The 19882-nt window shown below is 39.2% G+C and overlaps 1 protein-coding gene across 1 annotated transcript in view; it reads left to right on the top strand.

Moving 5' to 3' along the window:
* The window catches only part of EPB41L4A (erythrocyte membrane protein band 4.1 like 4A), a 127348-nt gene that overhangs the window by 46159 nt on the left and 61307 nt on the right, over positions 1-19882 (top strand). Inside the window, 3 exon segments of the mRNA XM_039733414.1 lie at positions 9963-10067; positions 16828-16879; positions 17333-17411. Coding sequence (XP_039589348.1) covers positions 9963-10067; positions 16828-16879; positions 17333-17411 — 236 coding nt within the window.

The following is a 19882-nucleotide window of genomic DNA, read 5'->3' as shown; positions in this document are numbered from 1 at the left end:
TCCCGGGTCGTCTCTCAAGTCAACATCTTTGAGGTTAGGGTGAGAAGCAAAAAGGATCCAAGCAGGCACTGGACTATGCTCCCATCCTTAGACATCACCTAGGTCCCCTAGTTCTATGTTGGCTCCTTGTTTTTAGGGGTTTTCCTGGAAAACTGCAAAATTTGGTGCAATGCATTTCTCATCTGCATACCAGCTCTGATGCCACTCCCATTCTCCTGGTACCTGCAGGGTCCCGGTGTCCCTCCCTGGCAAGCCTCAGGGGGACAATGGTTAATCACCAACCATTAACAGGTAATTGAAGAAGAACTCTTAACAATGAAGCCAACTTAACAGCAGTGGTCCAACTTGTTTTACTCTGCAACCTTAAAAAAATAGATAACTTTTTATTCATAACATGAGAGTGTGGAGAAATTTCCTATCTTGATTCACGTGGGGACAAGGGCAAAGTCGGCAGGGGAGAGTGAAGAAACAGATTGGAGGTGGGTCGGAGTAGTGGAGGGAGGATTCAGTGCAATCCGCAGGAGCCAGTGCGTGTCTGGCTGGGGGAAGCAGCAGTGACTGCGACAAGGGGGTGTGAGTATGGAGGGCGCTGTTAATGCTCTGTGGAACGAGGCAGCATGTGGGGACAAGGGGCAAGGAACTGGGAAGTGGTTCGAGAAAGCACGCAAAACCGCCTGGGTTACATCATGGGTAGATCTAATTAAGGAGCACAGCACTGGCAGCCAGGGATGAGCAATGATGCCAGGAAGGAGACAGTGATAGTCCTGTGTGAGTTGCAGGGGGAGGGGAAACAACTGGTGGTGACACTACCACATTCACACAAAAGAATGAATTAATGGTTGGCAGGTTCTGTCGATGCTTTAAATTTAAATTGCGTGTGTTGCTATTTTAACACTTTGTGTTTAGTTATGTGCAGGAGTATCATTCTGGAAAAAAAAAAAAAGGGCTTTCTTGAATTCTATTTTATCTGAATATGCAGGGCTGGAATCTGCAGCGATTCGGGGACTGATTGACAGCTGAATTATTCTGGAATTGATTGACAGCTGAATGAGGCACTCTGGCTGTGAGTGTGGGTGTGAGGGGCCAGGGAGCACTAGCAGAGGGTGACAAGAGCTGGGAGTTGTGATGGATACCTCCTTTTCATCCCCCTCTGCTGTCGCGGCTCCGTGAGGCGTCCTTCCTTTCCCATGCACGGGCTTTTATGTTGTGGTTTTGGCTTTTTTGTTTTCAGTCAAGCCTGTTAAAGTTGAACGCCACCCAGCACCAGTAAAATGGTAATATGAGCCCATGCAGTGTGTGGCACTGGATAACATCTCTTCAGGACAGCCAGAAATTCTAGAAGGGGAAGGAGAGAATGCAGGTGTATAGAGTTCCCCATTAGCAGCCATTATGGCCTGCTAATGGGTAACTTATTCTTGTCCTGGTGCAAACATGTTGACTGGGTTTTTTTGTGTGTGGCATTTGTTAATGAGAATATCTGGAAAACTATTTTTAGAACAAAATACTTGCAGTGTATTCTCCATTGCTCTAATGGGAAATGTCTATTGAACAAAAATGAAGACTTTTTAAAAAATGTCGATCTTCAATTTTTTAAAAATATGAAATTCCAGATGTTTAGTTTGAGAAATTAGGAATTAAGTTTCCAGTATAGTGAATCAGTTTTCTGGGATGCACCATGGCAATCAAATTGTCAAAGATGTACAGAAATCATGTGTACAATTTTATTCCTTTGCCTTCTGTCTGTCACCACTGCAGAAGTAAGTAACTAGGTGGTGTCAGCCCAAGTAAGAATTTGAACTTCATCAATTGGAAATAAAACTTTTAAATATTAAAAATCATAAAGTGTTTGGGAAAAGCTTTTTGGGATGTGAGTGGCTCTGGGTGGGCAGGATTCCCTCGGGTTTGTGGTGAAAGAGGAAAGTTCCAAAGATCTGTGTGCTTTGAAAGGCTTGTTGCATGGGGAGAGCTACTATTTTCGTTTTGCATTTCCCCCTCTCTTTCTTCCCTGAGTCACCTATGCCAGAGCTAGGGAGAAAAGGTGGCTCTGTCCAATCAAGAAATATACCTTCTCTTTGTCCTTTCTGTTGGTTTTGTATCTGAGAAGGTTCCACTGTTTTTCTTGTAACTTTTTCTCTTGTAATATCTCTTGACTGATAATGAGAGAGTTCAATTTACAGAATAATCCAATAAACAAAATCATGCTAGCACCATTGCTTTTGAAGAAGGAAAATATAAGAAATTATTAAAACAAAATAACTGAGCTTGATAGAGGTTTCTATCTAAGGCGTGAATTGACTTGAAGATTTAAGTCTCTGTGTTCTATATGTTGTAGCCTTTACTCTTGAACATGGGGATTTAGAAAGAAAGAGTTAAAAAATTAATTGAGAATCTACTTGGGAATTACCATCATAAGTTGCTGACTTCATGATCAGAACACTGATGAGACTTCAAGCAGTGGAGACTAAAGGAGGGGGAAGAAAAACAAGGGGGTGACACAGGTAAAAGTCAGAGAGCAGCAGAAATAATTATCTTAAGAAAAGAAGAAGCATCTTGAAGGCAAAGATGTTAACAAGGCTGAGAGTAGGTGGTAAGCAGGGCACCAAATTGGGATTTTGCTGAGGGAGAGAGAGCATGAGAAGGTGGTTTGTTTGTTGCTCAGTCTAGTGGAGCTCTGTACAAACAAGCTTCTGCAGGTATGCTCAGCTCTGACAATACAGCTATTCATTCTGAATGAAAAAATGGCAAAATAAAGGATTGGCAAGATGTTCACTGACCTTTTCTCCTTCCCATTCTTCTTGCTCCTAAAAGCTTCCCAAACAATCTAACACAGAAAACCTTCTAACCATCCTGCCAGATAATAGTTTGAGCCATTCTTATAATGAGAGTATAACTTCATTTCTTCTTTAACAGCTGAAGTGATAGTAAAATCCCTGAGCAGTTTGACAGAGTGAGTGTCTAGTCCTTAATTTTTAACATTTCTCTTTCTGTAAAGCCTTTTAGAGTTCAACTCTTTACTGACACTTTCCCTTGTCAGTCACACTTAAAGCAGTTAAGCAAAGAAAGTGACATATTTAAATTTTTAGTCCCTGTGCTCTAAAACTGCTGTGCATAATCAGTTTAATATGCTCCATGAAAATGCATGCAACACAAAATTTAAAAGGAGTGTTTAAGTGGATGGATAGATCTTTCCATAGGAAAAGATGGTGTGTTAGAATTGAGACTTTAGTACCTCAAGTGCCTCCCTTTGGCACAAAGGCAGAAATCACAGAATTGCAAATAGGAGGAATAGAACCAAATATACCAGGACTAGATGACTGATACGAGAAAGATTATACCTATTTATTTATTCCTCAATGGATATTTTGCATGTTAGTTGACAACTAGCATGAGAAATACTGCCATAAAAAAACCATAACAAATAAAGGAAGAAAAATAAAGAAGGCAAAATATCTAAAAATGAGACAAAACACAAACCAATAATGCAAAAAATAAGCAGCAGCAAAAAAAAAGAGACTTAAAATTGCAGCAAGTTTTTATGAGATTCCGAGAAAGATTTCAATGACTGTAGAAACCGTGTCATGAAACTCACCTAGAAAATAGGGGATGCTTACTTTATTTAGAATGAATGTGCCAAAAGTAAGTACAGAATCTTTTCTCCGTCAGGGTAATCCTTCTACTAAGTGCTGTACCATGGAGCTGCTCAATTCCCAGAGTAAAGGGCCCTCTCCTGACAAGAAGCTACGAAAGATTATACCTATTTATTTATTCCTCAATGGATATTTTGCATGTTAGTTGACAACTAGCATGAGAAATACTGCCATAAAAAAACCATAACAAATAAAGGAAGAAAAATAAATAAGGCAAAATATCTAAAAAGGAGACAAAACACAAACCAATAATGCAGAAAATAAGCAGCAGCAAAAAAAAAAGAGACTTAAAATTGCAGCAAGTTTTTATGAGAAAGATTCCGAGAAAGATTTCAATGACTGTAGAAACCGTGTCATGAAACTCACCTAGAAAACAGGGGATGCTTACTTTATTTAGAATGAATGTGCCAAAAGTAAGTAAAGCATCCTTTCTCTGTCAGAGTGATCCTTCTACTAAGTGCTGTACCATGGAGCTGCTCAATTCCCAGAGTAAAGGGCCCTCTCCTGACAAGAAGCTACACCAGGTCACACAGCTGTGAATGAAGAGCAGTTTCAAAAAGTAGAAAAACAATAGCAACCTATGTCTTCACCATTCCCAATGAGTGGTTGTATTCTGTATTTTTAAATTTCATTATTACTGTCATAATTCCTTTCTTAGGTGTAGATTTATTCAAAGTACATTAGAATAATGGAAATGTTCATTGGTATTCAGTTCTTCAGAAGAGCTCTTTTTTGTGAAAACTTGAAATGCATTATTGTTGGTAGCTTAACTCATCTGTCATATGGTGAATGTAGATGCTAATGAACTGGATGTTAATATCAGGGGAAAGACTAGTGGATAGATTTTAAAATGAAATTTATATGGCTAAAATTCCTCTAAACAGAACCAGTTGCTGCCATTTTGTAAAATATCATTCACTGCAGAGAAGAGATCAATTTTAAAGCTCTAGTAAGTATTTAATTACATTTCCAAAATTTGTCTTCCCATTACGTATTTGCTTGCTCTACTTGCCCTTTGTTGTCTTCATTGGGCTTTGATTCCTTTCCTCCAAAAGAGCATTGCTTTTAATGTGTGTGCATGTCCAAATTGCATTGCTATACCATGTAAATATAAATATACTTGCTTACATCTTCTCCCCAAAAAGGACCCCACTGAACTGATTTCCCATAAGCAAAACATTTTTAAAGGATAATTTCTTTAACTTGTTTTCTTCTGTGTTTCAGAGTTAAGTAAATTAGTTTATATCTATCTGTGACAGTGCCTCAAAGTGCACTCCAGCCAGTAGTCACAAGGAGAAATGTTTAACTGGCTGGAGCCCATGCTTCTAGGAATGTATCCCTCTCTCAAGGAGGTTGCTCCTGAGCAGATGAATTTGTGATAGATACAATAATTGCAAAACCAAAAAAAATATGGCGCATTTTCAGACATTTTTTCCTAGAATAGCATTTTCTGACTGGAATGCAATGGATTGACCACTACTGAAAACTAAACTGATTCATAGGTATCTTAATATACAGCACTTAGAATTCTGTGTCATCTGTAACATCCGGGCACATCAGACATCATGTCAAGTTCTTGGCAACAGTGATAGGGAAGTCTGCCTGTGTCCATAAACCCAAGCAGTGCTCACACAAAAACCTCTGAAAATATGTTGGCATGTCTGCTGCCAGTGAAATACAAGCAGAGAGTCAGGGATGGATTAATGCTTTTTGGATGGTTCATTTTAATGATGTATACTTAGGGCAGCCTGGGTGTTTCATTTGTATTTGTTAAATTCTCAGTTCCTCAAAGTATTTACTTCTGTTATATGATTGTGCTGGGGAATGCCTTGCACATATAAAATAACACTAATGTAAATTCTTCTCTGTTTGGACATGCATTCTGGAAATTAAGGTTAAGCTATTTTGTCTGGGTGAATATTTGTAAATGTTTAACATTTTTAATTTAAAGACTTTTCTGGGCTTAAACATGTGGTATGCAAATTGAGGCCTGGGTGGCATACTGCCTTGGGGAAAAGGGGTCCTTAGTCTTTATTGTTGAAAACCAAGAACTTTGATTTCAGAATTCATGCCTTGCTGCTTTTGTCAGGGAAAGGTGATGAAAAATTGCAGTGGTGTCTAGTCTTCTCAGAGCTTGAGGTAAGGAGGAAGAATAGGCCAAAGAGAAAAGTGAGAAAATGCTGTTTGGAGACACCTATTTCTGTTCTGTGTCTGCTCACTCTCATGCATGATTGTGTGCTACCTTTGTGCATAATTTTAATGTCTCCTTAGTAACCTTTACCTAGGGCAAATAGCGCAATTTGGTATCCCAAGCATGCTGCGTCAGGGGAGACTCTCTGATGGGCATCTCAAAAGGCAAAGGTTATGTTCAACGTAAGTTCTAAGCCCTTTTTCTGAGCAAAGGCTCATGAATTCTGCATCTTCCTTAGCTTTTTTTTTTTTTTTTTGGTTGTAAGAGGTAGAGTGTGTGGATTGAATTATTTTTGGGAGAAAAGCACCGTGATGTTAGCTTGATCTAAAAGAGATAATAACAAGAGGCTTCACTACCTATAGCACTTTTCCTTCAATAGAGGGACTAGCATCCTAATGGGGCAGAGATTTTGTCTTTAAATTCAGTTTATGTCAGTAATAGTTCTGATGTGGCCTCCACTGCTCTGTACAACTCAAGAGAGGAAATTTAAAACTACCCAACAAGAAAAACCTCACTGAAGCTAAAAAGCAGTGAGTTATGTGAAAGAGAAGAATTTCTGGTGTCTAAATATAGAGTAATATGAATATGTTAAAACACAGAACCCTATGTACTGCTTTTAAAAGAATAATTTCACTTTGATTAAGAAAATGACAGTTAAATCAGCCTGCTCCTGAATGTTCTGGCTGTCATTTTCTTTCACCAGTATAAACCTGCCTTTCTGGTTTATGAAGCCACAGTGCTAACATGTAAAGCAAGATGTTATGACTCATTGAAACAATTCTTTGTTCTCTCTTGAAAGCATTGCTGATGGTATTTTCAAATGTATTTGGGTTTACCCCTAAGAATGCAAACCTTTTGCAAGTCTGAGTTTAATGCAAGGCAGATTATATAATTTTTGCAATGCCACATGATGTGAATGTAATCCTGTTAATGTCCTTGATAGTTTTGGTTTCCAGCTTTGCTGAATTTTGCTGTAATTTTATCAGGGGTAATAAGATAGCTTCTCTTACTTTGCAAAAGTTCGAGCAAATGCAGTAAAAATGCGTTTCAGGACTGAGAAGTAGTTATTAAGGGATTCATCAGCAAAACTTCTTTCTTGATTTGACTTGAAGATGCAAATTGCTTGCATGAAACCCTGAAATCATGTGGCTAAAACTGAGAACTTCAACTGAAAATGAGTCTGCAGTGGTTTCAGCAAGGGTCAGTGTTTACATGGACAGTGCTCCGTGGTGCTGGGAAAAATACGAGGTTAAGGAAGGTGAGGTTTGAAAGGTGTGAGAACAGGTCCTGGCCCACATCCTGGCTGTTTCCTTGCAAAGAACTTCTTTGTGTTCAGCAGGCTGTGCTGAAGGATGTGAAAAGGATTGGCAGAGAGGGCTGTGGAGACTACAACAGGCAGTCTGTTTTGGCTGAGGGTAACCAAAGCACTGAGCACCTTGCTGCTGTAGAAGTGGAGAGCCCCCAGCCGTTGTAAGCTGGATGGGTTTGCTCAGCCTTTCCTCACAGTCAGACCACCTGTTTCTGCAGGACCTGCAATTATTGAAGTGTTAACTGAGCTGCGTCAAATTAACAGGGCTTTATGTTTTCTATCTGCCTAGCAGTATAAGTAAAAAGCAAGTTAGAAGCCATTTATCTCTGAAAGGAAAGAAAGGAGGCTTTAATTTTAACCAAACCAGATCTGATATATGCATCTTTCTTGGGGATAACTCACCAGCTTTAGAGTCCATAGAAGGAAAGCTGTCCCAAAAACTCCTTGTGCATTCCTCAACTGAATGAAGCAGAAGACTTCCATCCAAGAAGGGTAGTTGCATTCTAAACTGGTGCAGAGTCATGTAAGTTGAACTCCTGTATGACTTAAGCTTCTTTGATTACTCCCAGGATTGTGTACTGTTATTGTAAGTAAAATAATACTTACATTATTGAAATTGACAGCTTCATCTTGGTGGCTCAATCACTGTTCTCAGTGCTGTTAATAAAATAAACTGATACTGTAAATAATGGTACTGGTCAGACAAGGAGTGGAAAGCTCATTGAAAGGAAACAGATTTGAACTTCACACAGTCACAGAAGCTGAGCAAGGCTTGAGTGGGCACCACTCGATGTGTCCTGTAAGCCATGGTGCAGGCACCCCTTTTTTACTTTCTGCAAGGGTTTACTCACCTCACTGTGGTTAACTGTGTCAAAAACCATCAACTCTGGGTGGCTGATGTTGGAGATCCTTTAGTCTGAAGTGTTCTCTGAATGTTTAGTGCCCAGATAGAAGTGTTACCATCATTTATCTGCATGGGTCATTTGGGAGTGTTATTTTTAACTTTTGTCTGTTTCTAAAGATGCCTGTCCAGCCCTAGGTTCCCAAGACCTTGCTGTACTGTTTAAATGATGATGGAAATAGTTAACAATGCTGAAGGTAATTTGCCTCATATGACACAGAATCATAGAACATGCCAACTGGAAGGGGCTCACCAGGATCATCAAGTCCACACACAAATTATAACGATGTCCTTTTTAGTGGGATATCTCCTCTGCTTTTTTTTTGAATGACAACTAATTTAAAAATAAAATGAGCGAGGATAATTACTACTTCAGTCTTAAATCCCTACTGTCTAGTAATCAAACCTGTATTTTTAGTATTTTTAAGGTGTGTTTTGTTTTGTTTCAACTTTTTTCTGCAGTGCTCCTGATAGTCACTCTACAGCTTGACTTGCCTTATTCTCACAACATGCCTTCAGCTTCTTGTTGATGAAACTGATGATAAAATCACTGTATTGCTCTGCTTTATCCAGCTTTATAAATTGAGATGTAGTGAAATTCTGCTTACCTTAATCATCTTTCCCCCCAGACTGCCCTCTGTTTTGTGGCTGATCATTAAGGCTCACTGTACACGCTGAGGGAATATGTAATTGCAGTTGCCTGATGTAAACAACCAGTCTGATGGATTTAAACAAAGAGAACCTTTCAAGTACATCTCCTAATTTAGGCAAATATATAGTAAATCTGGTGAATAGCATAGATATGCTATTTCCAGGCTACCAGAGGTATTTACCTTGTCATGACTTGCTTAGTGTGTGAGTGGCCACCTGAAAATGTTGTATTGTCTCTGCTCATGGGATTAGATATGACTCCTGACCAAATGCACTTGCTGGAAAAAAAACAGACCTTCACTGTTGTCATATGATTGATACTTCACCAGCAGAACTAAATTAAAGAATTTTTTTATCAGTATTATTTGCCATTTTAATTTTGAAATTATCTGTTCATAAGCTAGAAAATGAAAATGCACAAACAATATCTCATAGCTTCGACTTTCTGCTTCTTTTCTCTGTGGTGATTTTACTACAGTCTAGTATATAAAATATGAAGCAGCTAAGCAAAACCTATTATGAGTTATGTCCATATTTTCTTGTGGAATTTAGGACTGTAATAATCAAAGGCTCTAATTGATTCTGAAAGGGGATCATTCTCTGTAATTATTCTCCATCTTCCTCATCTGTTTGTTGTTGGCTGCTGGGTGAAGCAACAAATAAAGAGGCATTCGGGTGGAAGTGAGCTTTTTGTAGAGCATATTGTCCCCAACATTGTTTGCAAATACTGTCGTAGACACTTAACAAAGTGCTATTCAAGAAAACAGTGGGATTATTTCAGTTCAGGGTGTTGGACTGTTCTCCCTTCTAATATAAAATATGTTTTACAAGAAAACAAATAAAACTAGTCTTCTTTACAAAGATTAGTAACAGAGAAGTTAATGATGTATAATTTAGGTCTTAAGGGCAGTTTTGCCTCCTGTTCTCCATTGTCAAAGTTTGAGTGACAGGCCTGTACTGGAAGGGTGAGTGGGATTTGGAAAATGCTGTGTTCACTAGAACTGTGGGGTTTTTGTTTGTTTGTTTGTTTTTCTTTTGGTATTGTGTAACTACTACCTTGCCAGCTTCCTAATGGTATTTTACAGAATTAGTTTTCGAACATGCAAAATATTTTCATCTGTACTGCTGAAATTTTTGTTAAAGGCACTGGGAACTGCCTATTTTTTTTTTAGACAAAGCTAATTGAATGCATGAATGCCACTGCACATAGCTGACAATGGCAGAGCATCTTTGTGAATAGGCTCTGTAAATTCTTTCCCACAGAAGTCAACGAAAGGGTCGGTTGTCCTGGGCTACGTATTTCGTCACTTAAACCTGGTGGAAATAGATTACTTTGGGCTGCGCTACTGTGACCGAAGTCATCAAACGGTGAGTAAAAGACACAGCAGATTGGATTTGCCATGTATAAAATTCACCCTGTTTGCCTATAAAGCATTCGTCATACTTCCCCTAACTTTCACTGTTTCCTGGCTCAGGCTTCCAGTAATAATTTATTTTGTTTATTTCAAATAAAGTCTTGGAATAGCCATTAACATCTTAGATAGGAATGAAATAAAATGCTAAATGTTGTTGAAAACTAAATTAAGAGAGTACAAATAGTAAAAAATTATTATATGGACATAGGATTGATATTTTTTCCTCTTTAATACTGTGCCCTGAAGCCTGTGCCTGGTGCTCAGTGCTGCTCAGCCTCACTTGGCCCTGCAGTGCCTGGGAAGCAGTCCCTGAGTGCATCAGGCCTGCTTCACTTACTGCAACACTGGCCAAACCCCTGTTTCAGGCTATGTGGGGCAATGCCTTTTTCACTCTGCCTGAACCATCTCTGTGCCCCTAAGCCCATATTCTCTAGAGCCTTCTTGAAAGGGACTCACCCTACATATGAGGCTTTTTCCACTGGGAAATTACCATCCTAAACATACAAGGAGATGTTTCAGCCAGGCTGAGCTGTTTCAGCCAAAGCAGGCAGTGTTTTGGATTAGTGCTGTCTGCCCTACCAAAGGCTTGTGCAGGATTGCTGCAGGCAGAGGTGAGGAGCAGGGGGTGCTCAGCAAGAGGAACCAGTGCTGTATTCACAGGATGACCTTCATACTAACTTAAAATTATGAAGGGAATAGTGCCTGGCCTGTGGTTAAACTAAGTCAAGCCATTACAGGTTTGAAGCCAGTGTTTTGTGATGATAGCACTGCACAAGACCCTGTTTCATCTATATATAGTAATAACTTATTGAATTGGCTAAATATTTGCCAATTTCTTCTGTTAACCAGAAGCTGATAATGTAAAGACTGAATTTAGAACAGTATTAAGCAGGTTACTGATTGCTGCTGAGAGCTACAGACTGCCCCACTCCCTGTGTTTTAACTTCTGTGCCATAGTCCAGAAATGTATTCAGTTCCTTGATGAGCTTCTAATAATTTTATTCCATGAAGATGAAAGCCATATTTAGCTGTGAGTTAAAGGTAGACTGTTAAAACTGGTGCTTTTGATTTCCTGAGGAATTTGAGGTGTGAATGAAGAGCAGATAGGTATTTTTTGCTCTCAGAAGTGTTTTCATTTTAGCTGTGGTTGCAAATAAAATAGAAATTTTATTTCCCAGGCTGTTCCTGGGAATATTTCCAGAAGCATACACAGGGTATATTTAGTGGTGTATATGAAAATATGAATATGAAAAGGGATTGCACCTCTATTGTGAAAAGGACATATAAAAGGACATTTTAGGGCACATCCTTTTGTTCTACTTTTTCTCTCATGTGGTGCTCCAGTGGTGTAAATTTAATGTCAGCTTTAGGCTTTATCCTCTGGCCAGCTCAGTGTCAGGAAGACACTGTAATTCTTGAGTTTCCCATGGATTTAGGAAAGTGTTTGTCCCGCTTCTGTCATTTGCCTGCTTTTACACCGACACTGGCCTTGTCATGTGGATACGGGAGCTGAGCTGTGTGCAGGGCTATGGAGTGCTCCTGCCCAGCCATGGAGATGCTGCCACAGGGACTGCCAAGTGTGTACTGCTGCCCTTGCATCTGGGCTGTCCTGTAAAAAACCATTGTGAAAAGGCCTGTTCCTGTTGTTTGTCTTTGTAAGGATAACGAAAAGCTGATGCTCCTTCATCTAAAAAGTTCATGAATGAGCCAAACAGTGCTACTGTGTGTAGTTTTATGTGTTTTATGATGTGCGGTTTTATGCTGCTAGCTTGCTATTTTTAGTGAACTCTTGTAAGCTCTTAAGAATGGGCAGTATAATGGAAAGTTTTCACACAACAACCGACACCTTGTGCTTTAGCTGTAAACATATATTTAGTTGCATGCTGACTGTGGCTAAAACTCTCTGGGCTGTTGTGGGAATTAGTTCAGTAATGGCTGGCAAGAAGCCTAGATCTGCATTTTGGATTGGATATTTTTTGGATCGACCACAGTAGATTTCCTAAGGGAAGAGGAAAAAGGTTACCTTGCTAATTAGTTTTAAAACCGTGGTTCTGAGTTAGTCTCAGAGGGCGAAACTGTTTGGGGGTTGGGCTGCCTATTAATACATTGCTTGTGGTGGGGAAAGTTTTATTATTTGTACTGTTAGGTTTTTTTTGTCACACTATAGATTTAACTGAATGATTTAACTGAATACATCGTAGATTTAACTGAACACATCATAGACAAAACAATGTATTTTAAAGAATACAAATCTGTCACAAAATAAACATTTTTCTTATTAAAGATTTGAAAGGGATTGTTTGGTTATTTTCCCTATTACTCTTGCATGCCTCAGCATTTCCAGGTGGTCTTTTAAGTGCTGTGTTGGTGAGCTACCTCTTATGTGGGTGGTATCATAATCATTTTAGTACTACCAGTAGGGCTTTAATGAGTGAACAAGGTTTCACTGTGCTACACAGTGTATATGAATGTGTAGCATTAAAATGGTCTCTTCCTGAACGGCCAACAAACTAATTGGCCTGTGACAACAGCTGCATGCAGCAAAGAGATTGACAGAACTGGGTGGCACTGGCAGGGGCACGACCAGAAGGGTGAAGCATAAATTGAATGACCCTGTCTCTAGTTTAGTAATTTGGTCATATTTCGCACATTTTGCTTTACTGGCATTCCAGGTGTCCCCACACTGTCCACAGTAAAAGGACAGTATTCAAATTGGAAAAATCAAGCTCTGGAAGATTACAAGGTGATGTCAGAATAGCATTATCTATATCACTTAGTGCTTTGAACATGACGGGTCTCCAAAGGAACAACAAAATGTATCTTCTAATAATTGGTTAAAATACAACATTTAATTATGAATTAAAAATTTCATTACATACAACTACAGTGAACAGATAGGTTCAGCTAATGCCGTGTCTTGTCAGTAGTGTTTCCTAATAGTGCCTCTGTTGACAAACTATATGTGGTGCTTCTTCTCATGTGGTATTTGAGTACCTTTCTTTGTGCTGCAAATTCTTTTAAAAAAGACCAATTTTCTTTGAGTGCCAGAGGATCCCTAACTGTGCTTCATCATCTCACCTTCACCTGAGCCTTTTGCATTACTACAGAGAGTGCTGGCACCCAAATTAGTGTAAGCTGACACCAGATACTGTCCTCATGGTTCTCAATGAGGATAGTGAGCTGGGTCTTCCTGGAGAGGGCATTTGTGTCTTCTGCCTCATCTCCCAGGACTTTGTGCCCCATCTGGTATTTTCAGTGAGACACACTCGCCAGAATATGTGTAGCAGAAGCTGAGGGTGGCTTTGGAAACTGTGTCCAGAATCACAGAATCATTACTTTGGAAGACACCTCTGGACCCAATCCAACCCCCTGACAAAGCAGAGTCACCTGGAACAGGTGACAGAGGATCACACCCAGGTTGTTTTAGGATGTCTTCAGAGGGGGAGACTCCACACCCTCCCTGGGCAGCTCTTCCAGTGCTCTGCCACCCTCAATGGAAGGAAGTTCTTCCTTGTATTGAGGTGGAAATTCCTGTGTTTTAGTTTATGCCATTGCTCCTCATCCTGTCACTTTGCACCATTAAAGAGTCTGGTACCTTCCTCCTGATACCTGCCTTGGAGATATTTATTTGCATTAGTGAGATCCCCTTGCAGTCTTCTCTTCTCCAGACTAGATAGGCCCAGATCCCCTCTGTCCTCATAAAAGACATGCTCCAAAGCCCTCACACCTCTGTGACCCTTCACTGGACCCTATCCATTAACTTCTTATCTTTCTTGCACTACTGAGCCCAGAATTGGACAAAGTTTTCCAGATGTGCCTCACTAGGGCTGAGGAGAGAAGCGGGATCACCTCCCTCAACCTGCTGGCCACATTCTTCCCACTCCAGTCTCTCGTTGCTTTAGTATTTGGGGAAAACAGTGGCCCAGGGTTGTACTTCTCCAGGGGCTGGGTGAACTGGTGCTGGGAGGGCTATCCTGCCACTCTCCCTGCTGCTTCCTGCTGTGCTGCAGCTCCCAGGTTCTTTACTGATGCCTTTATGGCTTTGCCAGGGGTGTGTAGGATAGCCAAGCTAGTTAGTGGTCTGGAAGAAGACAGTATTTTATTAAGGTACGCAAAAGACAGAGATAGCAATATAATACATGATATGTCAGGAAAACCTGAGCAGAATTTGATGAGGGAAAGGGTCCCCCTGAAGCCCAAAGGTGTTCCCATTTGTGAAATGCCAAAAGAATTATGCTACATACAAAAATTAGTACAGCAATAAGAATATTTATAACAGTAATATTCTTATTTTTTGATCTGATAGTGCTAATCTGAGCTATTATAATCAGAATGTGCCACACACTGATACCCTGCCAGGGCTCTAAGAGGAGAAATACAAATACAGAAAATCATTATATTAATTCATATTGCGCCATTCCCCCACCCTGCAACGTAGGTGTGTTTTTCTCCCTTGCTAGAAGGAAGCTCTGTTTGAGCACGCAACCCTGAGAATACAGCAGGTAGGAGGTAATCCATGGAAATAAAGGGAATTAATACCATACCGTGTGGACCATATTTTGTCTTCAAGATTTTAGAAAAAAAAGTCAAGTTGTACTTAGCTTGTGTTTTGTTGAAAGGAATTTTTAAAATGGATTTTTACACTCATCCCCAAGCATGATATACTAAATTATCTAGGAGAAAAGGGAATTGTTTGTGTGTGTTAAATTAGATGTGATAACCAGTGGAAAGAAAAATGGAGACTGATAATTTTGAGTAGAAACAAGAAATTTTAGAAGAATATTATTGGATTAAAACAACAGACACAAAGCTGATGATCAGGTGAGTTACAAGTAGTAAGAATATACTTTTAGAGTGCACAGAATCAGTTCACTGATGATATAATAACTGTAATCTATATACCTTCAGATTCTAAAAACAAAGATAGTAGCATTAAATACACATTTATACATAAGAATTGCCTGAAAATTTTTACATTTCTTATATAATACGTACATCCTGACCTCAGCAGATTGAGTTTTTTTGCACTGAAAATTTGCAGGAAAAATCTGATACAGCAATTCCAATTCTTAGGGTTGTCTTAGGCTGTGGGAAGTCTCAATAATTTCAGATTATAATTGAAAAATGACACATTTTCTCTCCAAAATTGTGTTTCTTCCTGTTGTAAATGTGATCAAAACCTAACATCTTTATTGTGACACTCTAATTAAGACAGTCCAGTATTTAGTTTGAAGTTGATAGATCTTCCTGCACCAGACACTTCATTGATTGATACTACAGCAAACATATCTACCTAGTTAATATTTTGTTTCAAGCAGGTTCATGGAATTTGACCCAAGTTTAACCCTATGCAGATACAAAAAATTAAGTTTCCAGATTTGTGGTAAAGTTCTTGGAGGAACTTAAAAGGACTAATTATGAAATACTGCATGGATGCATGCTGCTTACATAACTGGCTTGTATGGGAGCCAGATTTATAAAAGTACAAAGGACAAAAGAGTCCATTTATTATTTATGCTATACTTTAAAACATTTTTTAATGTAGTTTCTGCCTAAAACTTAAAAGGGAGTTATTTTCTTTAATAACATTGTACCTTTTTAATCAGTCTTAGTAAATAAAAATTATTAAAGTAATACTATGTGTATTTGTAAAGAACAATCAGTAAACCAGTCCCTTTAGTAAATGGATAGTTGCATTGGTTAGGACTATTACAAAATTATTATATTTTTTCCCCACTTTCCACACATTCTGTAAATGTTAAGTACTTTTATAGATTTGCAGCGTTGATCCCGTGCAGCTGGGTAAGGAGGTGCTGGGTCCTCCAGCTCTCTGCAGCAGGGTTAGCTGTTTGCAAGCCCGTGCAGGGGGCATAGGTGGGAGAGCACTGGGGGGTGTCGCAGGGGCTGCCAGGAGATGAAAAGGGCAAGGGCAGCGCATCAGAGCTGCCTTGGCATGCACCACTCCAGGGTTTGTTGTCAGCAACTGCTGTGCAAGTGCACTGGATTAATGAGACACTGTTTTTTTGTTCCATTTCTCTTGGCACTTCAGCCTATCAGCTTGGTGGTGTAACTATAGCTGAAACTGTTTATCCATCTGTACAAGCATTTAACAAGTATCTAACACACATTACTGTGTAGGTGTGCCTAGGTGCGCTGCAGGGCCCTGGTGTTGGTGTTCTTGGATCTCTAAATTCTCTCATCTTTACTGTCTGACTTTGGCTTGAAAAATGCCTTTGCATTATCCATGAAATTCCATTCATCTTTGGCTTGCAAATAAAATATTAGAAATCTCCCGCTCCTCCCCCCACCTCTTGCATTCTTCAGGAAAATTTTGGCAGCCTTTGAAATAATAAATAGCTGCACAGTCATTTTAAGCATGGGTTTACCATGGCCAGAGTTAAGTACTCACTGGAGAAATGAAAAGGCAGGTGAGAGTCTTGTTTCTTCTCCACCATACTGAAGCGTTTAATCTCACCTGTGCTGATCTCAAGACCTGTGGCACTCACAGAAAAACATATTTTCTCACGCCAGCTGATACTTATTTTTACTAGCAAAAGCAGAAGCATTCTCTCTTCCAGGGATGAGAGTGCAGTTCCTCCTATCAGCTTAGTATGAGGGAAGGAGAAGAAAAGGTTAAGTGGTATGAATAACCAATTGTTCTGTGTTAATTTTCAAAGTTAAGTAACTAATTTCCATAATTATCTGTCTCACAGTACTGGCTGGATCCTGCAAAGACCCTCGCTGAACATAAAGAATTGATAAACAGTATGTATTTAATTTGAACCTAAAGGACAAAGATAGAGTAACAATGTTCCATCTATACAGTTGGCACAATATTCTAGTCAAAACAGATTTACAGTTCTTAACAAATTAGTTATTGCAGTTCTTTGCTGTATCAAAATTTCACATGTGGATTGCACATGGTATCATTTAACAGTGTGATTATTGTCCAAGGACTGTTGTGTGCTTAAATTTTGTTTTAAGCTAATAAGTGGTGTATCATTAATTAATATAATTTTATAGTGGCTGTGATGCACTATCAGCTTAGCGTACCATAACCATTTGCTGTGCGACTGTAACATTTTTTCTGAAAATGTCAAGTTTCATAAAATGTTAAGATAGGCTTCTTAGTAGCTGTTTTGTCATCAACTAGTAACAATTAGTATCAATTAGCAATTCATGACCACTCACTTTTACCCCAATTTTTTTTTCCTGCAGCTGGACCACCATACACTCTGTATTTTGGCATTAAATTTTATGCAGAAGATCCATGTAAACTTAAAGAAGAAATAACAAGGTACAGTATTTAATAAAAAATAGTTTGTTGATCTCAGGCTAGCAATAAATTTTAACCAGGTGAATATTGTTGTGGTGTGCCTGGGTTGTTTTTTTTCTTGAACACCTGAATGCTTGAACATTGGTGTGTAGTAAGAAAATAGTGATTAACTTCACAGTGGTTGATGGTGATGACTGTTAGGAAGCCCAATAAGAAAATACTTTCTCTGGCATCAAAAATCAAAGGGCCTTGATGTGCCTTTTTGAGAGTGGGGGTTTTTCCCCCATATTTTCAGTAATGCATTGTTACAGCTGCATTTCTACTACGCTATAACCAAGTTTAGAGTTTACTTGGGTATCAGATATAGATGCAGGGAATTTTCTTCTTTATTGGCCATAGCTTAAATTCCAGAACTGTTTTTCAAGCGGATTTCTTTTGGACTTACTAAAAATATGTGAAGGAAATTGAAGACATGCATGCCTCTGATTCTTTTACCTAAGCTTGTCTCTGCAAGGCATGAGGATGCACGCAGTAACATATGCACATGCTTGCACACAGAGACACACATATGGTTATCTAAACTCTCTCACAGCTTCAGGGTTATCTGTCTGTTTTATTTATTAAATGTTTCGGACAATTAACTTTAGGTTCAAAAGGAAATTTGAGAATTTGAGTAGGTAGGCGGACAAAATTAGTGTGCTAGCTTGCATTAACAAATACATCTTTTGATGTCCTAAGAATGTGGGACATGAAGATTCATTAGAATGCATGCAAGGTTTTTCATTTTCCTAAATCAAAGGTTGCAGTACAGGCAGAATATTTTTCTTACTCCAGAGTGAGAAAATTCTTTTGTTTCCAACTGGCACAACAGGAATGGAAGTCTCCAACTTAACAAGACCCAGGCTGGCCTGTTAAAAATAAAAAACGCTGTGACATGGCAGGTAAAAGAACATAACCTGGCAGTGATGGGGTTCCCCTGTACTATGGAAATTTGGTGCCATTTTCTTGTACTTTCCCAGAAGAGCTTTAAATCCTCCTCACAGGAAAAGACAGGTGTCCCTGGGAAAGGGAACTTTGGCCATGGAATCTGTTATGATTGCCTCCCAGGAGGCAGGGTGGAGACAGGAGGCTAAATTTCTTCTTTTGCCCTATGATAAGGCCAGCCAGTGATCTGCACTCCTGAGTAGTGTACAAATCCAGTCAAGAAAGTTTTCAGTGTCCTTAGGTAGCCTCTGGTCATGACTTGACAATGTTTGGTCACACAGAGCTGGCACTTTGGGTGGTACAGAAGGCCAGCCTAGGAAATTGATATGATGGTATTGTCAGTCTTCTATGAAACACATTGAATAGCCAACTGCCTTCAACATTTGTGAACACTTATTCCCACAGGCTCTTAAATCTTGGAAGGAAGGCTTTTTTTTTTCCAGAAAAATAACACTACTACTACTACTACTACTACTACTACTGCTACTACTGCTACTACTACTAGTAGTACTAGTACTAGTACTATCACCATCTCCTTAGAATAATTTGGGTAGGAAGGGACTCCTAAAGGTCCTTCTACTTAGGAGGCATTTAAACACCCTCTTTTTCTGAATAATAATAATGTTCTGCCTAATTGTGTAATTCCAGTGATGTGTTAACTGCTTTGTGCTAATTGATGCTTTGGAGCATGTATTTATTACTTTAATGGACATGAGAGCTAACTGTTGTTATTAGATTCTGATGATCTGTGCCATTATATGATTACTCTTTGCAAATAATGAAAACCTGTCAAATTTGTAATTGCTTTGCAGCAGAATCTGTCTGGCTTGTTGGCAAAAGCTAACACTGCCGTGTTTGCTGGCTGTGTTTGCTAGAGAAAACTTGGAATTAAGCACTCTAATATATGCATGAGAAACATTGGCACACAAGATGAGACTGCTTTAGCTATAGGTGTAGACAGAAGGCCTGGTTTTCCAAGGAGCTCAGTGGCTTCAGTGGGAATTGAGATTGTTCACCTTACAGGAGCCACTTTAAGCAATTAACAATGCAGGATGCAGGTGTGTTTTGAGGGTTCCTATGCTACTTTGTTTTCAGACTACAGAAATATAGGTACCTGCTCCAAGGATAATATATTTCTAGCATCCTTTCCTTCCAAGCTCTGTTCTGTAGAGAAGTATAGGTGTGCAACAGAAATGCATTTCATGGCAGAAACATGATGTTCTGTACTCCATAGAGGATGTAAAATCTTCTTGGTCATTATCATAATTCATACAGGGAAGATTTGTCTAGGTAGAATTGTAAGCATAGACTAGAAGCAGGACTGAGGTATTGCTTAGAGTGAGGAAACACTGAGTGTCTGTGCTTTCTGTTGCCCAGAGATATTCCCAGGAAATTCCTGTGCTAATGCCATTCCTCTGAAGTAGAGAACGTTAACCATTTTTTAGAGGATGGACATTCCTACCATAACATCTGTCACAGCACAAACTCTGGGGGAAAATCATTACTCA

This window comes from Passer montanus, unplaced genomic scaffold, assembly GCF_014805655.1.
Source record: "Passer montanus isolate IOZ18808 unplaced genomic scaffold, ASM1480565v1 scaffold87, whole genome shotgun sequence".
Taxonomy (NCBI): domain Eukaryota; kingdom Metazoa; phylum Chordata; class Aves; order Passeriformes; family Passeridae; genus Passer; species Passer montanus.
The sequence above is the reverse complement of the archived record's forward strand: the minus strand, read 5'-3'. Positions and strand labels throughout refer to the sequence as shown.